The sequence below is a fragment of the Ctenopharyngodon idella genome, chromosome 4 (assembly GCF_019924925.1).
Source record: "Ctenopharyngodon idella isolate HZGC_01 chromosome 4, HZGC01, whole genome shotgun sequence".
NCBI classification, from domain to species: Eukaryota; Metazoa; Chordata; class Actinopteri; order Cypriniformes; family Xenocyprididae; genus Ctenopharyngodon; species Ctenopharyngodon idella.
This window is the reverse complement of record NC_067223.1, coordinates 24792063-24810751: the sequence shown is the minus strand read 5'-3', so window position 1 is coordinate 24810751 and position 18689 is coordinate 24792063. Positions and strand designations below refer to the sequence as shown.

At 40.6% G+C, this 18689-nt stretch overlaps 2 protein-coding genes across 3 annotated transcripts in view; one reads left to right on the top strand and one right to left on the bottom strand.

Moving 5' to 3' along the window:
• The window catches only part of LOC127511088 (gastrula zinc finger protein XlCGF57.1-like), a 195809-nt gene that overhangs the window by 88562 nt on the left and 88558 nt on the right, over nt 1-18689 (bottom strand). The window lies entirely within an intron of this gene.
• On the top strand, nt 943-17196 carry LOC127511142 (tripartite motif-containing protein 16-like). Its single transcript, XM_051891752.1, has 6 exons — nt 943-1574; nt 12918-13013; nt 13100-13333; nt 14863-15019; nt 15173-15220; nt 15473-17196. Exons 1-6 carry the CDS (start codon nt 999-1001, stop codon nt 15991-15993), a joined length of 1632 nt encoding a protein of 543 aa, XP_051747712.1. The 5' UTR covers nt 943-998; the 3' UTR covers nt 15994-17196.

Genomic DNA, 18689 nt, shown 5'->3' with positions numbered 1-18689 from the left:
TTTACCAAATAAATTCCTTGATGAGCATCAAAAAAGATGTGACTTTGCGATGGGATGGCATAACTGGACCAACCAGCGGACAGATCTTGTTACACAGCATCCGAAATGCTATTTTGGTCATTCTGAAATGCCTGAGCAAAGTCTATTGTTAAAGTCATTCAGTTTAATTCCCTAACATGACGGCGTTTATTGCGTTTAGTCTGCGCGCTCTGGCGCAAGTGATTTATTATATATGAAAATTTTTATATACAGTGGCTTCTATGCAGCAACTTCCATTTTTCTTAGTGATATTTAGCACCAGTTTATCAGTTTATTTTCTCCACATTTCATTTAGATATGTGATACAAAAGTGAGAGTGGGTGAAACTTGCATTTGCAAGTGAAAAACAGCGTTTGACACTCGTAGCAGCAGATTCAAGCAGTTGTAGTTATGGACTTGTGTTTGTGCTAGAAAAATATCCAAGTAAACAATTTATTTGTGAGAAAATATTCTACAAGTGTCATTGGATGAATTCACATACTAATTTGCAAATGTGCAAAATGTGTCCATGATTTTCTCTGAAGCAATGGTAGCAAAAATGTGAGCGTAAGAGTTTCTTAATTTGTCATTTGTATAATAGGATTTGGGCATCTGCAATGAAGAATTTGAGAAGGTGTAACTGTTGTGTTTGTGGGAGAGAAAAAAATAAAATCTACAAGTTTGCAAATCTTAAAACAACTTTTTCTGTGACTTCAAATGCACTGAATCTGATACATGTGTGGATAATATCTACTACAAACTACAAATTCCACTGTCACAGGCACTCAGTTGTTTTGCTCCAAAAATACCTTCATACATTATTACCATCAAGCCTTGTCACACTGTTTTACAGAAACACATGGTTTGCACACGTCACTCAAACACAGAAGCAGGAAACTCTTCTCTTTCAGTCCAGAGAAAGAGAAACTGAAGTGTAGTTGAGCTGTTGTGTGTTTGTGTCTCTGTATTCATGCAGTAAAATGGCAGAAGCCAGAATTTCAGTGGATCAGAATGAGTTCCTGTGTCCAGTGTGTCTGGATCTCCTGAAGGATCCAGTGGCCATTCCCTGTGGACACAGTTACTGTAAGAGCTGTATTACAGACTGCTGGGATCAGGAGGATCAGAAGAGAGTGTACAGCTGTCCTCAGTGCAGACAGACCTTCAGTCCAAGACCTGCTTTAGCTAAAAACACCATGCTGGCTGAAGTGGTGGAGAAACTGAAGAAGAGAAAACTTTCTGCTGACTGTTACGCTGGAACTGGAGATGTGCAGTGTGACGTCTGTACTGGAAGAAAACACAAAGCCATCAAGTCCTGTCTGGTGTGTCTGAACTCTTACTGTCAGAATCACCTTGAACAACATGAGAGTTTGTTAAAAAGAAAGAGACACAATCTGACTGATGCCACTGGACGACTGAAGGAGATGATCTGCCAGAAACATGACAAGCTCCTTGAGGTTTTCTGTCGCACTGACCAGAAGTGTATATGTGTGCTGTGTATAGATGAACATAAAAACCACAACACTGTATCAGCTGCAGCACAGAGGACAGAGAAACAGGTATGAACTTAAAGAGGTCCCTTTATGCTCATTTAGGTTCACACAGAATGTGCTTTTGCTGTTAAAAACACAAGACACAGGTCAGTGGAATGAAAAAAAGTGACAGGTCTAGAGATGCTTTTTTTCTTCTCGAGATGCTGCAAAAAAGAGTGCTACTGTTAAAGACGCCAAAAGAAGCGCAGTGGAATGAAAAACGCGTTCTGTGTGATTGGCCCCTTACAGGTTCATAATTTATGAGGTTTACTAGAATACATTTTCATAATTTAATGTTCAAAAATCTTATTTTTCTTATTATTTACATTGTTGTAGCGTCTGTTTTTACCCTCTGTCTGAACACTATTTTAGTTTCAGTTTCTTTAAAACTTCTGAAAATCACAGTCTGCTCTTATTGGTCAGCTGGCCCCAGTCTGTTGTGATTGGTCTACTACTTAGAGTGTGTGTCTGAAATGTAACGCACTTTACCATAAATGGTGATGGGGAGGTGGAGGGATGCCGGAAGGGACGCTGGGACAGTGTAATGACTGCTGCTTATATACGCTGAATGATTAGGCTCCTCCCGAACCTACGTTTGTAACTTAATTTATAACATTTGACCTGCATCGAACCGCACGGTTCAGAAAGCAGTTGTTATAATAATGGTGAGAACACAACAAAAGACTGATGGAGGAATAGTGTTAAAAGTACATTTTAACCAACAAGTTAGTCTGTACGGAGCCCCACACATGACATGCAGGAAAAAAATAGTAGGCTAAATCGTGTGCGCAATTTACTATTTTGTTTCCCCGATTTATAAATCATGCGCGTGATTTATAAATCGAGGGAATGAAATAGTAAATCAGGCGCACAGTTTAATAAATTGAGGGAACGAATTAGTAAATCAAGGGCATGATTTAGTAAATCGAGGGAACAAATGAGTAAATCGTGCGCACAATTTACTTTTTTTTCTTGTATGTCATGTGCAGGGCTCCGTAAGTCTGTATTAGGAAGGCCAAAAAAGTGGTTTAGCTTTGGGCGGTAAAAACAGTGTCTCTTGGACATGATGAAACTACTGATTAACTCAACCAAGACTTGGCCATTTTATTCTGCATATGCCTTGGGCAGGAATTAATTAAATGAGGAATATTGTGATGTGTATGTTCCCATAAGAAAACTCAAGACTACAATGGAGGCATTTCAGGGAGTTCAGAAACAGTGACACTGATTACTTTCGCCCATCCAAGGACGTGAAGTAAAATAGGGATTGGTACTCACGTCACCTGGAATCTGTTTCAACAGCCTTGAACATGAAACTCGGTGGCATGCTGATCTCCTGAAGCACCAAAGGGTCTTAAAATCTGAAACACTCATATGAGGCCCTGGCATAGGTGCAGAAGGTCCTTAACAATCTGGAACACGCAGACGAAGGTACCTTGAAATGCAGGTTTGCTCTCCTGAGCTTAACCTTGTTGCAAATATCTCTGTGTGTCTTCTGCCTCTCTGGGCCAGACACTCAGAACTTGGTCAATCTGCTTTTGTCTCTCCGTAGTCGTTACTGTCTCGCTGGGCAAAAACTCTGAAAATAGTGTTTTTTAATGTCTCTTTCCTCACAGGCTGGAGGCTCAGAACAGGGTTGTATCTGCTGCTGCCTCACAAGCTGTAGACTCAGATCATGGGATCTGTTGCTGTCTGTCTGGACGAACCAGAGGCTAAGAAAATTATGGTGTATCTGTTACAGTCTCACCTTCACAGGCTGGAGACTCAGAACGGCGAATGTATATGTTATTGTCTCACTGGATGAACCGGAGACTCAGAACTTGGTATAACTCCTTACAGAGTTGAGACCCAGAACTTGTATACAGTATCAGTTATGTCTCACCCAATGGGAGAGATGTTAATGTCTATCCCCTTACAGGACAGACTCAGAACAAGGAATGTCTGTTGAAAGGGTACATTTATCCCTTTCCGATGAGGAGGAGATTGCAATTTGGCACTTTTCTGTTCCAGTGCTGTGATTGGCTGCTGTTATCAGACAGTGTGGCCCACCCTTCTTTCCCCTGTGGAACTCATTTGCATAAAGCACAATGTTGAAAGTTTTTAAAGTGTCTTTAAAGTTTACCAATGCATTTCTCACTTTCCAAACCACCACCAGAATACCTTTGGCCATATTCTAAACGAATAGAGACCAAACATGAACTGTCATGCATGCATTAATTTGTACATTAACAGCTGAATTTGTGTAAGATGTTGCACTACAAATAGCTGTCACTGAGAATACTTATTTCTGTGAACAAGTATGAAAAGGATGTGTGTAGTTTACACCAGTTTTAAGGTTTGAAAACATAGTTATGAATGGAATAGTTATGAACCTTAGGAATTAGTCTCTAGATGGGTGAAGGGCAGAAACTGCATGTGGACCAATGAAAAGTCCTGTCCTTCCTGGGCTTGGTACAAGAGGTCTTCTTGCCCTCTAAGAGGTGTCTGGATCTTGCATCTTTATCTGATGGTGTTGGACAGTTTGTTTGTGTTAGCCCACCAAGATCCAAACAAAATGTAGCAAACCTTTGTCCACTGTTATGGACAGAGAGGGGCCAAGCAATAAACTGGTCCCTGGAATGTACTTTTCCCTACAGCAGTTTGATGCTTTGGGCAATGTTCTGCTGGGAAACCTTAGGTCCTGCCATCCATGTGGATGTTACTTTGACACATACCATCTACCTAAGCATTGTTGAAGACCATGTTCACCCTTTCATGGAAACAGTATTCCCTGGTTGCTGTGGCCTCTTTCAGCAGGATAATGCGCCCTTCCACAAAGAAAAAATGGTTCAGGAATGGTTTGAGGAGCACAATGAGTTTGAGGTGTTAACTTTGGCCTCCAAATTCCCCAGAGCTCTATCCAATCGAGCATCTGTACGATGTGCTGAACAAACAAGTCCGATCCATGGAGGCCCCACCTCGCAACTTACAGGACTTAAAGGATCTGCTGCTAACATCTTGGTGCCAGATACCACAGCACACCTTCAGGGGTTTAGTGGAGTCCATGCCTCTACAGGTCAGGGCTATTTTGGCAGCAAAAGAGGGACAAACACAATATTAGGAAAATGGTCATAATGTTATGCCTGATCTGTATGTATGTATATATATATATATATAAGTCAACATTTGAAGTGGAAAAGTTCATCAAAGTTGTCCTAAGAAGAAGGTTTTAGGATAACTTTGATGAAAGGTTTTAATCCACTTCAAATGTTGACTACTGTATATATATATAGTCTGTGAAAGGCGTAGGACCATAAAATGTACGTCCAATGATACAATGTCAGACCTGCCTCACAACTTATGTATTTTCATACCCCACGCAGACATCACACATCATCAGCGTGTTTCATGCTATGCAGAGTTAGACAGACGTCAGTCGCCAAGCACCACAACCGAAACAGCAGCCATCTTTTACAGTTTCTCCTGAACCAAAACAAGCTCATGCTGCATTCATGTCATAATTACCGTAACTTGGAAGAGATGGAAACCCATGGCCGTGACGTTATACTCCATGTCACGGACAGAAGACAACACAGATATGGTCTTTCAGAAGATTTATTTCAATGGTAGCAGAGGACAGATGCACTAAGCAGGTGAGTTTATGAGAGATAGATCATTTGCTAGAATTGGCTTTTCAGTAACAGTCTCTTTGTCTTTACAGGAGAGGATGCCTTGCAGTCTGGATGAAGAAGTAGCCAATGATAAAGGAACATGAAGAGTCAGGTAAGTTAACAGGTAATTATCAATGAGACCAGACAATGAGGTGTGAAGAAGGCTGCTTATGTATGGTGAGGTGATTGGCTGGTGCAGGTGTTGCCAATTAGAATTCGTGTGGTTGTGAATGAGTGGGTAGTGTAGCCCCCCTATGTAGAGGGGATTCAGCTTGAAGCATTTCAGACGAAGATGAATATCCCATGTAGAGAGCCAGACCTTTTTTCCCGGATGGTAGACGGGAGTGGCAGATCTTCCTGCATCTGCCTGGCTCTTGTGTCTTTGTATGGCACACTGGAGATGGATGTGTGCTGAGTCCCATACCCTCTCGCTCTCTTGAAACCAATGGTTCACGGCTGGGATATCAGATGGTTCCCCTGACCAGGGAAACAGGGGAGGCTGGTAGCATACTCAGCCCAGGGAAGGAAACGACTCCAGTCGTGTTGATGTTGATGACAGTAGGACCGCAGGTATCTATTGATTTCCTGGATTTTAGAGACTGAACAGGCTTTGACATATCGGGAGACATCCTGGGTCATGTCAGGCCACCAGTATCAGTTTTTGAGGAGCAAGAGGGTTCCCTGGCTGCCTGGGTGTCCAGAGCTTGGAGATGTATGAACTGAGCCCATGAGGGATAGGTGAAGGGTGGATGGAACATACACCCGACCCTCAGGACCTCCCGGTGGAGAGGGTTCAGTGCATGTAGCTTCAGCGATCTGGTCATCCAATGACCAATGGATTGGCCTTACGATGACAGCTGGAGGGAGGATAGGCTCAGGCTCAGATAAATCTAGTTCAGGGTGATACATGCGGGAGAGAGCGTCGGCACGGATATTCTTGTCTGCTGGGCGATAGGTGACAATGAAGTTGCGGTGATCAGTGATGACCTCGAATTGATATTTTGCTCCCTCCAGCCAGTGTCTTCACTCCTCCAAGGTGAGTTTGATTGTCAACAGTTTCTTGGAAAAGAAGGCACATGGATGGAGGATTGATAAATCACCCTGCCGCTGATATAGTACAGCTCCAACCCCGGTCATAGAAGCATCCACTTCCACAATGAATGGTAACTCAGGATCGGGGTGGACCAGGGTTGGAGTGGAACAAATGGCTTCTTTGAGTTGTTGAAAAGATTTCGTGGCAAGAGGTGAGTGGAGAACTGATGGAACTGTAGTTGGAGATGAAACGTCGGTAGAAATTGGCAAACCCCAGGAAATGTTGAAGATCTTTAACAGTGATGGGTTGTGGCCAATCTCATCATGGAGAGCGCAGTTCATGGTTGCATAGCAATGACAGATGCCACAGGAGCGCAAGCGCTTTGGAAAGGAGGCGAAAGTGGCGCGGCCACGCTTTCCACGCGTTTTTAGATGTGACGTGAACGGCTCCTTAAACACGGTGCATTCCTTCAGAATAATGCCGTGTTGAAGCAAAAGTCAGTGTTGTAATAAACTGCATATGTGCGTGATGAGATAAGGTCTTTGTCACAGGCCCTAGCAGATAGATACAACTGTAAATTGCTTACTGCCGTTCGGCGTGCGAGAATGACTGAAAAAAGTCAGGAATCGATAAACAGAATCGAAATGCACGCATTGTATCGAATACCCGGTTCTTTGAAATTTGGAACCGGTTCTAAAATGGAACCGGTTCTCGATACCCAACCCTAGTTACATGTTGGCAATGTAAGGCCAGGTTCCAGGAGTAGATGAGAATGTTGTTGATGTAGATGATGATGAAACGATGGAGGAACTCCCGGAACACCTCGTTCATGAGGGATTGAAATACGGAGGGTGAGTTGGTCAGGCCATAAGCAGGGCTCCAGACTGTGCCTAAAACGGGCGCATTTGCGACTAAAAATATTAATTTGCGAGTGATATTTTTGCTGAGGTCGCCATTGGCGACCATACAAATTCACACGTTATGGCTGTAAAATGTGCATGTTATTTGCGTGTTCTGTAACCAGTAGCTTATCACATCATTTGTTGTGTTGACGTAATTAAATGAGATGCTGCGTGTGAAAGTTTCACTGAGTTAGAGCGCCAAAATATGAAGGGGTATGGAAAAATATCACACTAAACAGACGCTAAAGAACTAGCGCTGATGAAAGCCGACTGTGTATCGCCTGCGTCGGTGCAAAAAAGCTGCATTTGAACTCACCATTCTGCTCCTGTAAAGGAGACAACTGCCTATTTCTTCATGTAAATTCATCTATATTCGTCATTCAAAAGGGGAAACCGGCTCTGCAGACCGCAGATATACACACAATGCAGCGCGTGCTTACCATTTCGAATATCAATCATGCTGATGATGAGTAGCTCCCCACAACTACTCCAAGGAAGATAAGACCAGAGGAAGTGCGCAACGGAACTTGACAGTTTGGCCGTTCAAGGTGCGATAGTCGATGCACGGCCTCAAGCCTCTGTCCTTCTTGCTAACGAAAAAGAAGCTGGAAGCGGCAGGGGAAGTAGATGGACGAATGAACTTCTGCTTGAGTGCCTCTGCGATGCATTCCTCCATGGCCTTCTGCTCCAGGATGGACAAAGGGTAGGTTTTACCTTTGGGTAAGGTAGCCCCAGGCAGCAGGTCGATGGCTAAGTCCCATGGCCAATGAGGTGGTAGTTCTGTTGCCAACTGCTTACTGAACACATCTTGGAACGCCTGATATTCGTGAGGGATCTCAGTCTTGGTGGTGGATTCTGGACTCTCGATGGTGGCGGAGTTAAGCATGATATCTGTAGTAGTTGAAGATGATGATTTCAGCGAAGATTCGGAAGGTTTCTGTTTCTTGAGAGAAGAGAGACAGTTCTCGTGACAATATTCACTCCACTGAATTATATCTCCAGTATTCCAGTTCATGAGAGGAGAATGTTGGTTCATCCACAGGCATCCCAAGATGATGTCCAAAGTGGAACCCTCCAGCGCCAGAAAGGAGATCTGCAGTACCACAGTAGAGGCACAGATGTTTCTGTATACGCCGCTGACGCTCCGCATGGGACGGATGGTAAAATTCCACTTGCATAGGTTCTGGTGCTGGAGGTGCAACAGATGTTGTGGCGGAAGGAGATTGAACAGTGGGCTCATCCAACGTGCGTGCATGCATGCAGTTGTTGCAATATGTGGATCGATTTGAGGATAAAACTCTCTAAACCAGTCACATTGTCGTAGATGGCCATGTGGCAGCACAGTTCGGTGTTCACCCCTCTGTGATAGGCAGTAAGGAGAGCACTCTTGTTCCAGCCGCTATTGGCCACCAATGTGCGGAATCTGAGATCATAGATTTTACCTTGACAAAGATAGATTGTTTGCTGGAACTTAGTTTGTCAGTAACAGTCTCTTTGTCGTTGCAGTCTGGATGAAGAAGTAGCCGATGAGGATGGATGATGAAGATGGGTCAGGAACATGGAGAGTCAGGTAAGTTAACAGGTAAGTATCATAAAGACCAGACTATGGCTGCATTTACACTGCAAGTCTTAATGCACAGATCCAATCTTTTGACCATATCTGATTTTTTGGCCAGTGTGTTTACATTCACTTTAGACGCGACTGGTATCGGATATTTGTGTTTACATTACTTCCTGTCCCAAAATGATTGTCATTGATAGTTTTTCATGCACATAGTAGACCCTCTGGTTTTGAATGGCCGTGCTATTAAAATTATTTATATATTTCATGTCGAGTGGCCACGATTACCTGTCAAAATGGTTAAGTTAACAGCTGTCAGTGTCATGGATGTATTGCAGTGTGAATTCTGATAGAACGGATATAGACTGGAAAATAAAGGTCATTTGCATTTGATATTTTATCTACAGTTATCAGTTTTAGAATTCCATTTTTTTTGAATGAATTCGAGCGAGTTAGGGGGCTTATAAGAAAAACAACACGGTGATGGCGGTCTCTTTTAAATTAACCGGGCAAAGGTTAAAATTTAGCTGCTGAATGTATGTGTGTGTGCGCAATTTCTTTCTAGAAAAATAGATAGCTAACGTTAGACATATAAAGTTCCCACCTCAATAATAAAGCTGCGAATTTTTAGTGCGAGTGCATACAAGCACATCTGCTTCATGATACAACATAAACTGAGCAAACGTGCCGCCCTCGCCTTGTGATGGCTTGGAATTCCAATGGGAATCGGATATACGTGTTTAGACGTAGGTCGCATGTCCAGAGATCGGATATGTATCAGATTTAAAACCACATTTGGAAGTAGCTCAGATCAGATGCGAAAAAACCGGATCTCGTGTGGATTTTTGTGTTTACACGTGTGCAACTAATTCCGATCTGTGTCAGATGTGAGCAAAAGATCTGATTTTTTGTGCCAGTGTAAACGCAGCCAATGAGGTGCGTGAAGAGGGCTGCTTATGTATAGTGAGGTGATTGGCTGGTACAGGTGTGTCCAATCAGAATTCGGATGATTGTGAATGAGTGGGTGGAGCTGAAGGGTCTGGTGTGGCAGATGGTGTAGCCTCCGTGACACTCGGAGTGGTTTGTGGCTCTAATTTATGCATTTCAATGGCAACACTATCAACCAGAGGTGGGGGACTCGAGTCACATGACTTGACTCGAGTCAGACTTAAGTCGCACATTTTAGTACTTGAGACTTGCTTGATATTAACAAAAGACTTGCTTGATATTAACAAATATTAACAAAAGACTTGACTTGACTTTGACTTTACATTCATGACTTGAGACTTTACTTGGACTTGAGTTAAATGACTCGAAATAACTTGTCTTTTGTTTAATAAATATCTGTTTTTGAACGCACCGCAACCTAACCACGTGACGCAGCAGGCAAGCAGGGAGAGCTATCGTGAGTGAGCTCTCTCATGGACAGAGCATGCAGTCGTGACTGAACATGGAAGGCGCTATATATGCCAAGAATAATTGAGTAAAAAAAACAACGTTTTGGACATGTTAAGAGTTGACCTTGTATTGGTTTTGTGTTCATTAAACAGAAAATTGGGTTAAAATCAGTGCTGTCAACGTTTTGCAACCAAATGCTGTCTGTCATTGAAGAACAAAGGTAACAGAGAAAATTATCACATTTAATTTATTGCAAGTGCAATGCATTGTAAATGGTTATTCACTGTTTATAAGGAAATGTCAGCTTTTTTTGCAGTAGCACTTAGTATGTGTCTAATAATTGGTCTTCATTGTTAGACTTTGAGTAAAAAATATATTGTATACACACACACACACACACACACACACACAAAGAAAAAAAATCATTCAGGCTTGCGAACCCAACCATGCACATGCAAACAATACACTTTCACTCATACACACGCACACACATTCATTTATTTATTTTTTATTTTTAGATTTTTATTGTATTGACAACTCAGCTGTATGTGGACACCTTTTGAGTATAAATGCATATTGCATTTTTATTTTTTTTGCAAATAAATCTCCCATAGTCCATAACTACTGTTGTTTTAACATTTGTATGATTTTCCAGTGACTTGTTTGACCCAAGCTACGACTTGACTTGAATTGCTTGACATAAAGCAGTGACTTGACTTGACTTGACTTGCTTGATTCTAACAAAAATTGACTTGGACTTGCTTGAGACTTGAAGATTAAGACTTGAGACTTACTTGCGACTTGCACATGTGTGACTTACTCCCACCTCTGCTATCAGCACTGAAATTAATATGCAGCAGTCAGATGGTACAAGTCAGTGCTCTTTAAGATGTTTATGTTCTTTAATATTGTAATGTTACGTGCTTTGAGTCATGAGGTAGTGCCATCTCTTGTGATGCTTTTGTTTGCTCCCTGCTGTATGCTTTCATGTGTTTTGGATGAGGTGTGGCTTTGTAGACGCTCTGAAGGGAGGGTGGGCTCTTATGCTTTCAAAGCTAGTTTGCTATTGCTTGCTGCTCTGAAACTTACCTACCCTACCTTTAAGGTAGCATAAAAGTAATTCATACAACTCCAATGGGGGGTCTAAATGTGCATACTAATACTACTGTATGCACACTACGTGCATACTACACGCTAGCGATACCACCTTGATTTTTTTCATACCAGTGTGAAAGAGACTCAAAATACTCTGTCAATTTTGGACAAACAAATAAGTTATATATCATTCAAATTTGTGAAATGTCTTGTTTTATTTGTATACAATCACAGTAAAAACAAAATGTTGTGCTTTCTGCAAAATAAAGAAAACTATCATGATGTGCGATCTGTCATCTCTGTCTGAATGAAGTCCATTTTGATACTTAAATGAACTCTGACTTAGAGAATACTTATCACACAAACATGAGACATATGTCTAAAGAAACATTGAAATGTCAGGTTTTAAATAATATAAGTAAAATCGAAACAAATATTCTCTGTTTATGTAATTTGTTTGAAAAGAGAGAGATGTCAGTAGTTCACGAGTCACCTCATTATCTGCTAATGCGGCCACGCCGACAGACAGCGTGCACTATTCAAACCCAAATTCTGAGGCGATCCATGCAGAGTCAACGCCCGCGTCAACTCCAAAAATATTAATTTATTCTTAATTTCTTTATTCTAATCATGATATATACTAGTGTCTGTGAATATTAAACCTCAAAAAAATGAATGGCGCAGTCACGTGGTTACTACACATAACTAGGGTTAGGCTTACATTAAGCTAGTAAACATGACTAAGTAAACAACTTATTGGCTTTTCCCAAAAAGATTGCGATGAGTTACTGAGAAGAGTGAAATCGACTGAAATACATAATAAATATTGAAATAAAATGTGTTAGCAACGTATTAAACCGCACATTTACATTAATAGAGTCTATAATATAACAAATATGATGCATAAAATGTCATAGAGGTTAAGATTTCTTTGTCCTGTTTTGGACAGCTTATGAAGGCCACATCAATGATCGCAATGAGTGATGAATTGTTCGCAATGAATGAATGAAAGTTTTTTTTTCCAGTCCATAGAAACACCAAACACAGTGGAATGCCAGGAAACTTTCACTTATATCTTTGAACAGGATTTATTTCCGGGTAAATCTGTGAACTCAAAATGTGCTTTTGACTCTCATTTATATTGGTAACTATATTCTAAATAAACTACAAAATAAACTACTTTGTCCTCAGATTCTTTAATTCTCTTTCACATAGCCGACCTTACTGAAAGGCTCATTATGCAGCTTATTTTGCAGGTCATTATCTCTTCAGGTGTAAATAAATCAATATAGTGTTTTATGTGAAGGAGTAGGCAGGATGATTTTCACATCATTTTGAAGCAAAAATTCTAGGCTTCTACATTCAGTACCCAGAAGTCTTGTGAACACATATTTAGTATTTGTTTGTGGCTTTATTTCAGTGACTTAAATTTTTTGTTTTTTCAATAACCACACATAAATGTTATTCTCTCAGAAATACAAACATGTACATACATGTTGCTCACATATTATGGTAGCCTTGTTCGTGCTGAATACAGTGTAATGACACTTTTTCCATTCATTTGTGTTTAAGCAACTGAAAAAAGCACAAATGTCAGGGCATGTCAAAACGTCTCCAGGGCCCCAAAATACCCTCAGAGGGTTAACCCCTCAGTCTCACCACTTCACCCATACTTTATTCATATTTGTTTACTTAAAGATTTATGTTTCTTGTTATTGGTTTGTCCTTTAGCACCAGCTGAAGAAGATGCAGAGATCATTCCAGCAGAGGATCCAGCAGAGAGAGAAAGATCTTCAGCAGCTGAGAGAGGCTGTGGAGTCTCATAAGGTGAGTCTGGAGAAGAAGAGAAGTTTGAGAAGTCTCAGTCAGGACTCACTGAAGCCACTGTGTGATTGTGATGTGTGTCCTAACAGCGCTCTGCACAGACAGCAGTGGAGGACAGTGAGAGGATCTTCACTGAGCTCATCCGCTCCATTGAGAGAAGCCGCTCTAAGGCGACACAGCGGATCAGAGATCAGGAAAAGACTGCAGTGAGTCGAGCTGAAGGACATCTGGAGCGACTGGAGCAGGAGATCAACGGTCTGAGGAGGAGAAACGCTGAGCTGGAGCAGCTTTCACACACACAGGATCACATCCATTTCCTGCAGGTAACAGAGATCTAGAAGAACAGGATCATAGTGGACTTGAGCAAGAGACTCTCAGAGAAACATTTCATGAGAGCAGAATGAGCCGTTTACTGAAGTGTTGTGTGTGTTCGGTTATTATATAATCATCAGTCAGACTCTCATCTGATCATCTTCTTTTGAAAGAGACGCACTTGCAAATGCAGTTCAGCTCTGAAAATCTCTTAGGAAACATTTTTCTGAAAAATATATTGAGCTTCCAGATAGCAACAGCTCAAAACTTCACTAATATTTCAACTTTTTTTTTTTTTACAACAATGTGAAATCCATGAACTTGATGGTACGAGTTTCACCCAGCTAGATTTACCATCATCTCTTCACATATTATTTATCATATTATTATTATCATCTATTATTTATCACTTATCATCACTCTACTTATTACTTTTTACAGTCTTTGGCTTATACTACAAATTTTGAGTAATGCTTACAAAATTTGTAGTATAAGCCAACACCACCACAAAACGGCACCAGCTGTAACACCTTTGAACTGATTTTCCTGATCAAATCTACTCAACCCTGCCATGTGATGACATTGATGCACTTGATCTGTTACAATTATGTTATTGGCAGATGATTGTTCATCAAGTGTTTTCCTAGAAACTTTACATATAGTGTGTAATGGCCATCTGATGTTAAATACTGTTCATGACATTAATGTTGATATGCCTTTAAGATGATTTCTTCTATGGCGTACGTTATTGTATGCACACTGTTCTTATGTGAGTGCGCACGCACAGATAGAGAGAGTGCTTGAGTGATGAGAAAGATGGCTGCTCTACCACTAACTGCTGTTACAGTGTAATAAAGTTTCTTTTCCACTTTGATTTGTAGCGTTTATCAGAGTGCTTTTTTTTCTTGTTTTACACTCGCTCTATTACATGTATGTGAAGAGTGTGCTTATTGTGCAAACCATCTATAAAGATTCGTGGGACTACCAGTTTTTTTGCCTCCTGTTTTCCATTTTCATCTGGGCAGACTTCAAGCCCTCTGACAGTTCATGAGTTCACACTTACAAATAATCAGATAGAGTAAAAGAATGTGAATTTGGCGTGCTGTCCGAGGAGAGGGCTCCGTGCTCGGTATTTGGCCCGAACCTAGAGTACTCCCCCCGTATCTTTGGTTAGGATAGTCACCAGGTGAGTGTGAGGAGATAGGGTGGTGGAGGGATGAAGAAAAAACTGTCAAGGAACATTGGTGAGTCAGCTACATATTTATAGGCCTCCTCTCATGATGATTGGGTAGATCATTTGAATGTTGCTCCTCTCGAGCTTTGTTAATAAAACATCATATGTTACAAGTGTAAGTGGCAAAAGCTGGAATTTATAGTTCTAACATGATATAATGAATATGAGAAGAATGAAGCTGATGCTGTGAAAGTGTTGGATTGAGAAGAGTTACTAAAGATCAACAATAGCTGCTCAAATCTGACAATAGTGCAGGTTATTGGCTGAAGTGTGGAGGTGATGAGCTTTGATTTCTGTTTTCTGTAGAGTTTCCCGTCTTTCTCAGCTCCTCCTGAATCTACAGACGTAAATGATCCCTTCAGTTCTTTCTCCTCTTTTGATGTTGTGAAAGAATCTGTCCGTCAGCTGAGATACAAACTGGAGGATTTCTGCAAAGAGGAGCTCAAGAAGATCTCTGACAGAGGTAAAGTCCTGGAGATTCATCTGCTCTCAGAAATGATCCTCCATCATCTCATATCATGTAGAAGATCATATTAGAAATGTCTTATGAACGGATGCAGGGATGATTTTTTCTTGACATAATAATCACACTCTTCATGTCTGTTGATTTCCACAGTCACTTTCACCAACATTGTTCCCAGGACCAGGAACGACTTCCTACAATGTAAGTCACTAAGAAAACAAGCAGAAAAACTCACTGAGTGTGTTCATGTTCTTCCTGTAGAAGGAGAAAGAAAACATGACAGAAGAGTTTTATAGTTGATCATGTAAATGCTAAAAATGATAAATGATGATTTGCACAGGATATCTGGTAAACTGTACTGAGACACTGCTGATATATTGAACAAGAAGAATTCAGCTACATTAAAAGATCAGATCCATAATTCCTGATTCTGATGTGTTTTATCTCCATCAGATTCCCATCAGTTCACTCTGGATCTGAACACAGTGAATAAACACCTCCGTCTGTCTGAGAGGAACAGAGTGATTACTTACACTGACACAGTCCAGCATTATCCTGATCATCCAGACAGATTTGATGTGTGTCAGGTGTTGTGTAGAGAGAGTGTGTATGGACGCTGTTACTGGGAGATTGAGTGGAGTGTTGGTGTGTTTATATCAGTGTCATATAAGAGCATCAGCAGGAAGGGACGGGGTGATGAGTGTTGGTTTGGATATAATGATCAGTCCTGGAGTTTGAGGTGCTCTCATTCATACAGTTTCTCACTCATACACAATAACATACAGACTAAACTCCCTGTAAAGTCCATCAGCAGTAGAATAGGAGTGTATGTGGATCACAGTGCAGGAACTCTGTCCTTCTACAGCATCTCTGACACAATGAGCCTCATCCACACAGTCCAGACCACATTCACTCAACCGCTCTATCCTGGGTTTAATGTTGGTTTTACTGGATCATCAGTGAAACTGTGTTAATGAATCAGAATAGACTGTAGAGAGATTCTACCCATAATGCTTTGAGCTCATGATAAATCAGTAACAGTGAGATGTTATAGAGTTTCTTATTTTCTCTTCATTACATTAATACTACAGCTGAACTTCTGTCAGTGAAATAACATGTCAGAATAATTGTGCGTAATGAATCCTCATAGAGACAGTGAGATCAGTGTGTGTTTGTGAGTCATGATGAGTGACGGTGTGTATCTGTGCTCTTATCAAACTGTGTTGATGGAAATCAGTCATTCAGTTCTTATTGTAGTGTCATATTATTACTATCAAAATTACCTTTCTATTAAAATGATCACATAGGATTCATTAAAATGTAACATTCAAAAAAACGTAATTTGTTGTAAAATTGATAAACGGCAGTTTATTAATAAATGTAAAATATATAAACCCAGATCATCTGATCATACTGTAAACTCTTGATCAGTGAAAGTATGAGCACAATTATTCTGATCTAATGCAGTTTACTTTAAATAAACCTCCTCCTAAACAGAACTGAATTTACAGACCTGATGCTCTGACAACTCTGAGAAATAACAGATTCCATGGCTTAAAAGGTTCATAAAACAAACTTGGAAATCTTCATCCCCAGCTACCTTCAGTACAGTACAGCTAGATTTTGGCTCTTTGTCACATCAAAACATGTGTTCGAAATGTAGGTGTGTATATTGACAGCTCTCTAAAGCTGGACAAACATATAAATTCTGTTGTAAAGGCAAGTTTCTTTCACTTATGCAATCTAGCTAAGATGAAATCATGTTTTTGATGTTTAAAGGCCTTGAAATTGCAATCCATGCTTTGATATCATCAATATTTTTTACTATTGCAATGTGTTATATAAGGGAATTAGTCAGTCATTTATTTCTCATTTGCAAAAAGTTCAAAATACTGTCGATACTGACTCTTAATGGGTATTAAAAAATGTGTACATCTGAGTCAAAAAGGAGATTTCGCTTTTGCTGCAACAGCGCCTAACCTTTGTAACAGTTTGCCTAAACATATTAGAGATGCTGCTACTATACAAGATTTTAAAGTACAACTCAAAAAAACATTTTATTTCAATAGCTTTTAATCAGTGATGATTTTATTGTGTTGCCTGTATGATGCTTGTTTTTCTGTGATACTGTAAAACACAGTCAACTTGTGTTGTTTTATTTGTGCTATATTAATAAAGTTGCCATTGACATAAAAAAAAAACAAGGATTGAGTCAAATCATCATCAGTTCAATCTTTTAACTTAGAAATATATTAGATATGAAAGAAGAAAAACTGTAAGCTGAACTCTGAAATCAGTCCAGATGAATCACATCATTACTGTAAATGTCAGAATTGTTGGAGTTTCTTTGTTCAGTGGTTCATGCTGCTTGTCCTGATCTAGAAAGTATCCTGACATGATAAAACCATGTTTTTCTACATGAACTGTGGTAATACCATGGTCTGAATTCATGTAGTGAATGGTCTGAATTCATGTAGTGTTTTGTAATAGTGTTGTGGTGTATAATGTCAGTGTTTTCTTTCTATATCTGTCATGTGATCATCCCGCTGCTGCTCTCAGTGCTGTAATGAACACAAATAATTCGATATATTAATATAGGCCAAAGGTTTTGGGACACCTGCCTTTATGTGCACATGAACTTTAATGACATCCCATTCTTAATCCGTAGGGTTTAATATGGAGTTGGCCCACCCTTTGCAACTATAACAGCTTCAACTCTTCTGAGAAGGCTTTCCACAAGGTTTAGGAGTGTGTTTACGGGAAATTTTGACCATTCTTCTAGAAACGCATTTGTGAGGTCAGGCACTGATGTTGGACGAGACGGCCTGGCTCACAGTCTCCGCTCTAATTCATCCCAAAGGTGTTCTATCGGGTTTAGGTCAGGACTCTGTGCAGGCCAGTCAAGTTCCTCCACACCAAACTCGCTCATCCATGTCTTTTTGGACCTTGCTTTGTTTACTGTTCCCCACAAAGTTGGGAGCATGAAATTGTCCAAAATGTCTTGGTATGCTAAAGCATTAAGAGTTCCTTTCACAGGAACTAAGGGGCCAAGCCCAACCCCTGAAAAACAACCCCACACCATAATCCCCCTCCACCAAACTTTACACTTAGCACAATGCAATCAGGCAAGTACCATTCTCCTGGCAACCGCCAAACCCAGACTCGTCCATCGGATTGCCAGACAGAGAAGTGTGATTCGTCACTCCAGAGAACACGTCTCCACTGCCAGTCCAGTGGCGGCGTGCTTTACACCACTGCATCCAACGCTTTGCATTACACTTGGTGATGTAAGGCTTGGATGCAGCTGCTCAGCCATGGAAACTAGTGGCTCAACGGATCACAAAACTCACGGTTCGGATCATATCACGGTTATTAAGTAACGGATTGGATAATTTTTCGGATCAGCACAAAAAAAAAAGGGGGGGGGGGGATAAATTTGCATTTATTGAGTAGCCCACTTTAATTACTGATAACAGCGTGGCGTGCGATACCGAATTAAATCCTATTTTGCCTCAAGCGCTGGAATGGTTTTTATATCTATTTAATGTGTAAACTAGCAAGACAAAACATGTGCAAATGATAACCTTTTACTCTATTGCGGTTAAACTTGCAATTGATCCACAAATCACATGCGTGGGGCTTGGTCCATACGGATCACGGATAAACAACG

Bases quoted from the DNA above. Each gene is read 5' to 3' on its own strand.
- LOC127511142 (XM_051891752.1), top strand. From the start codon at position 999: ATGGCAGAAGCCAGAATTTCAGTGGATCAGAATGAGTTCCTGTGTCCA. The intron at 1,575-12,917 runs GTATGAACTTAA...TTTGTCCTTTAG, and splicing joins CACAGAGGACAGAGAAACAG to CACCAGCTGAAGAAGATGCA. The intron at 15,221-15,472 runs GTAAGTCACTAA...TATCTCCATCAG, and splicing joins CAGGAACGACTTCCTACAAT to ATTCCCATCAGTTCACTCTG.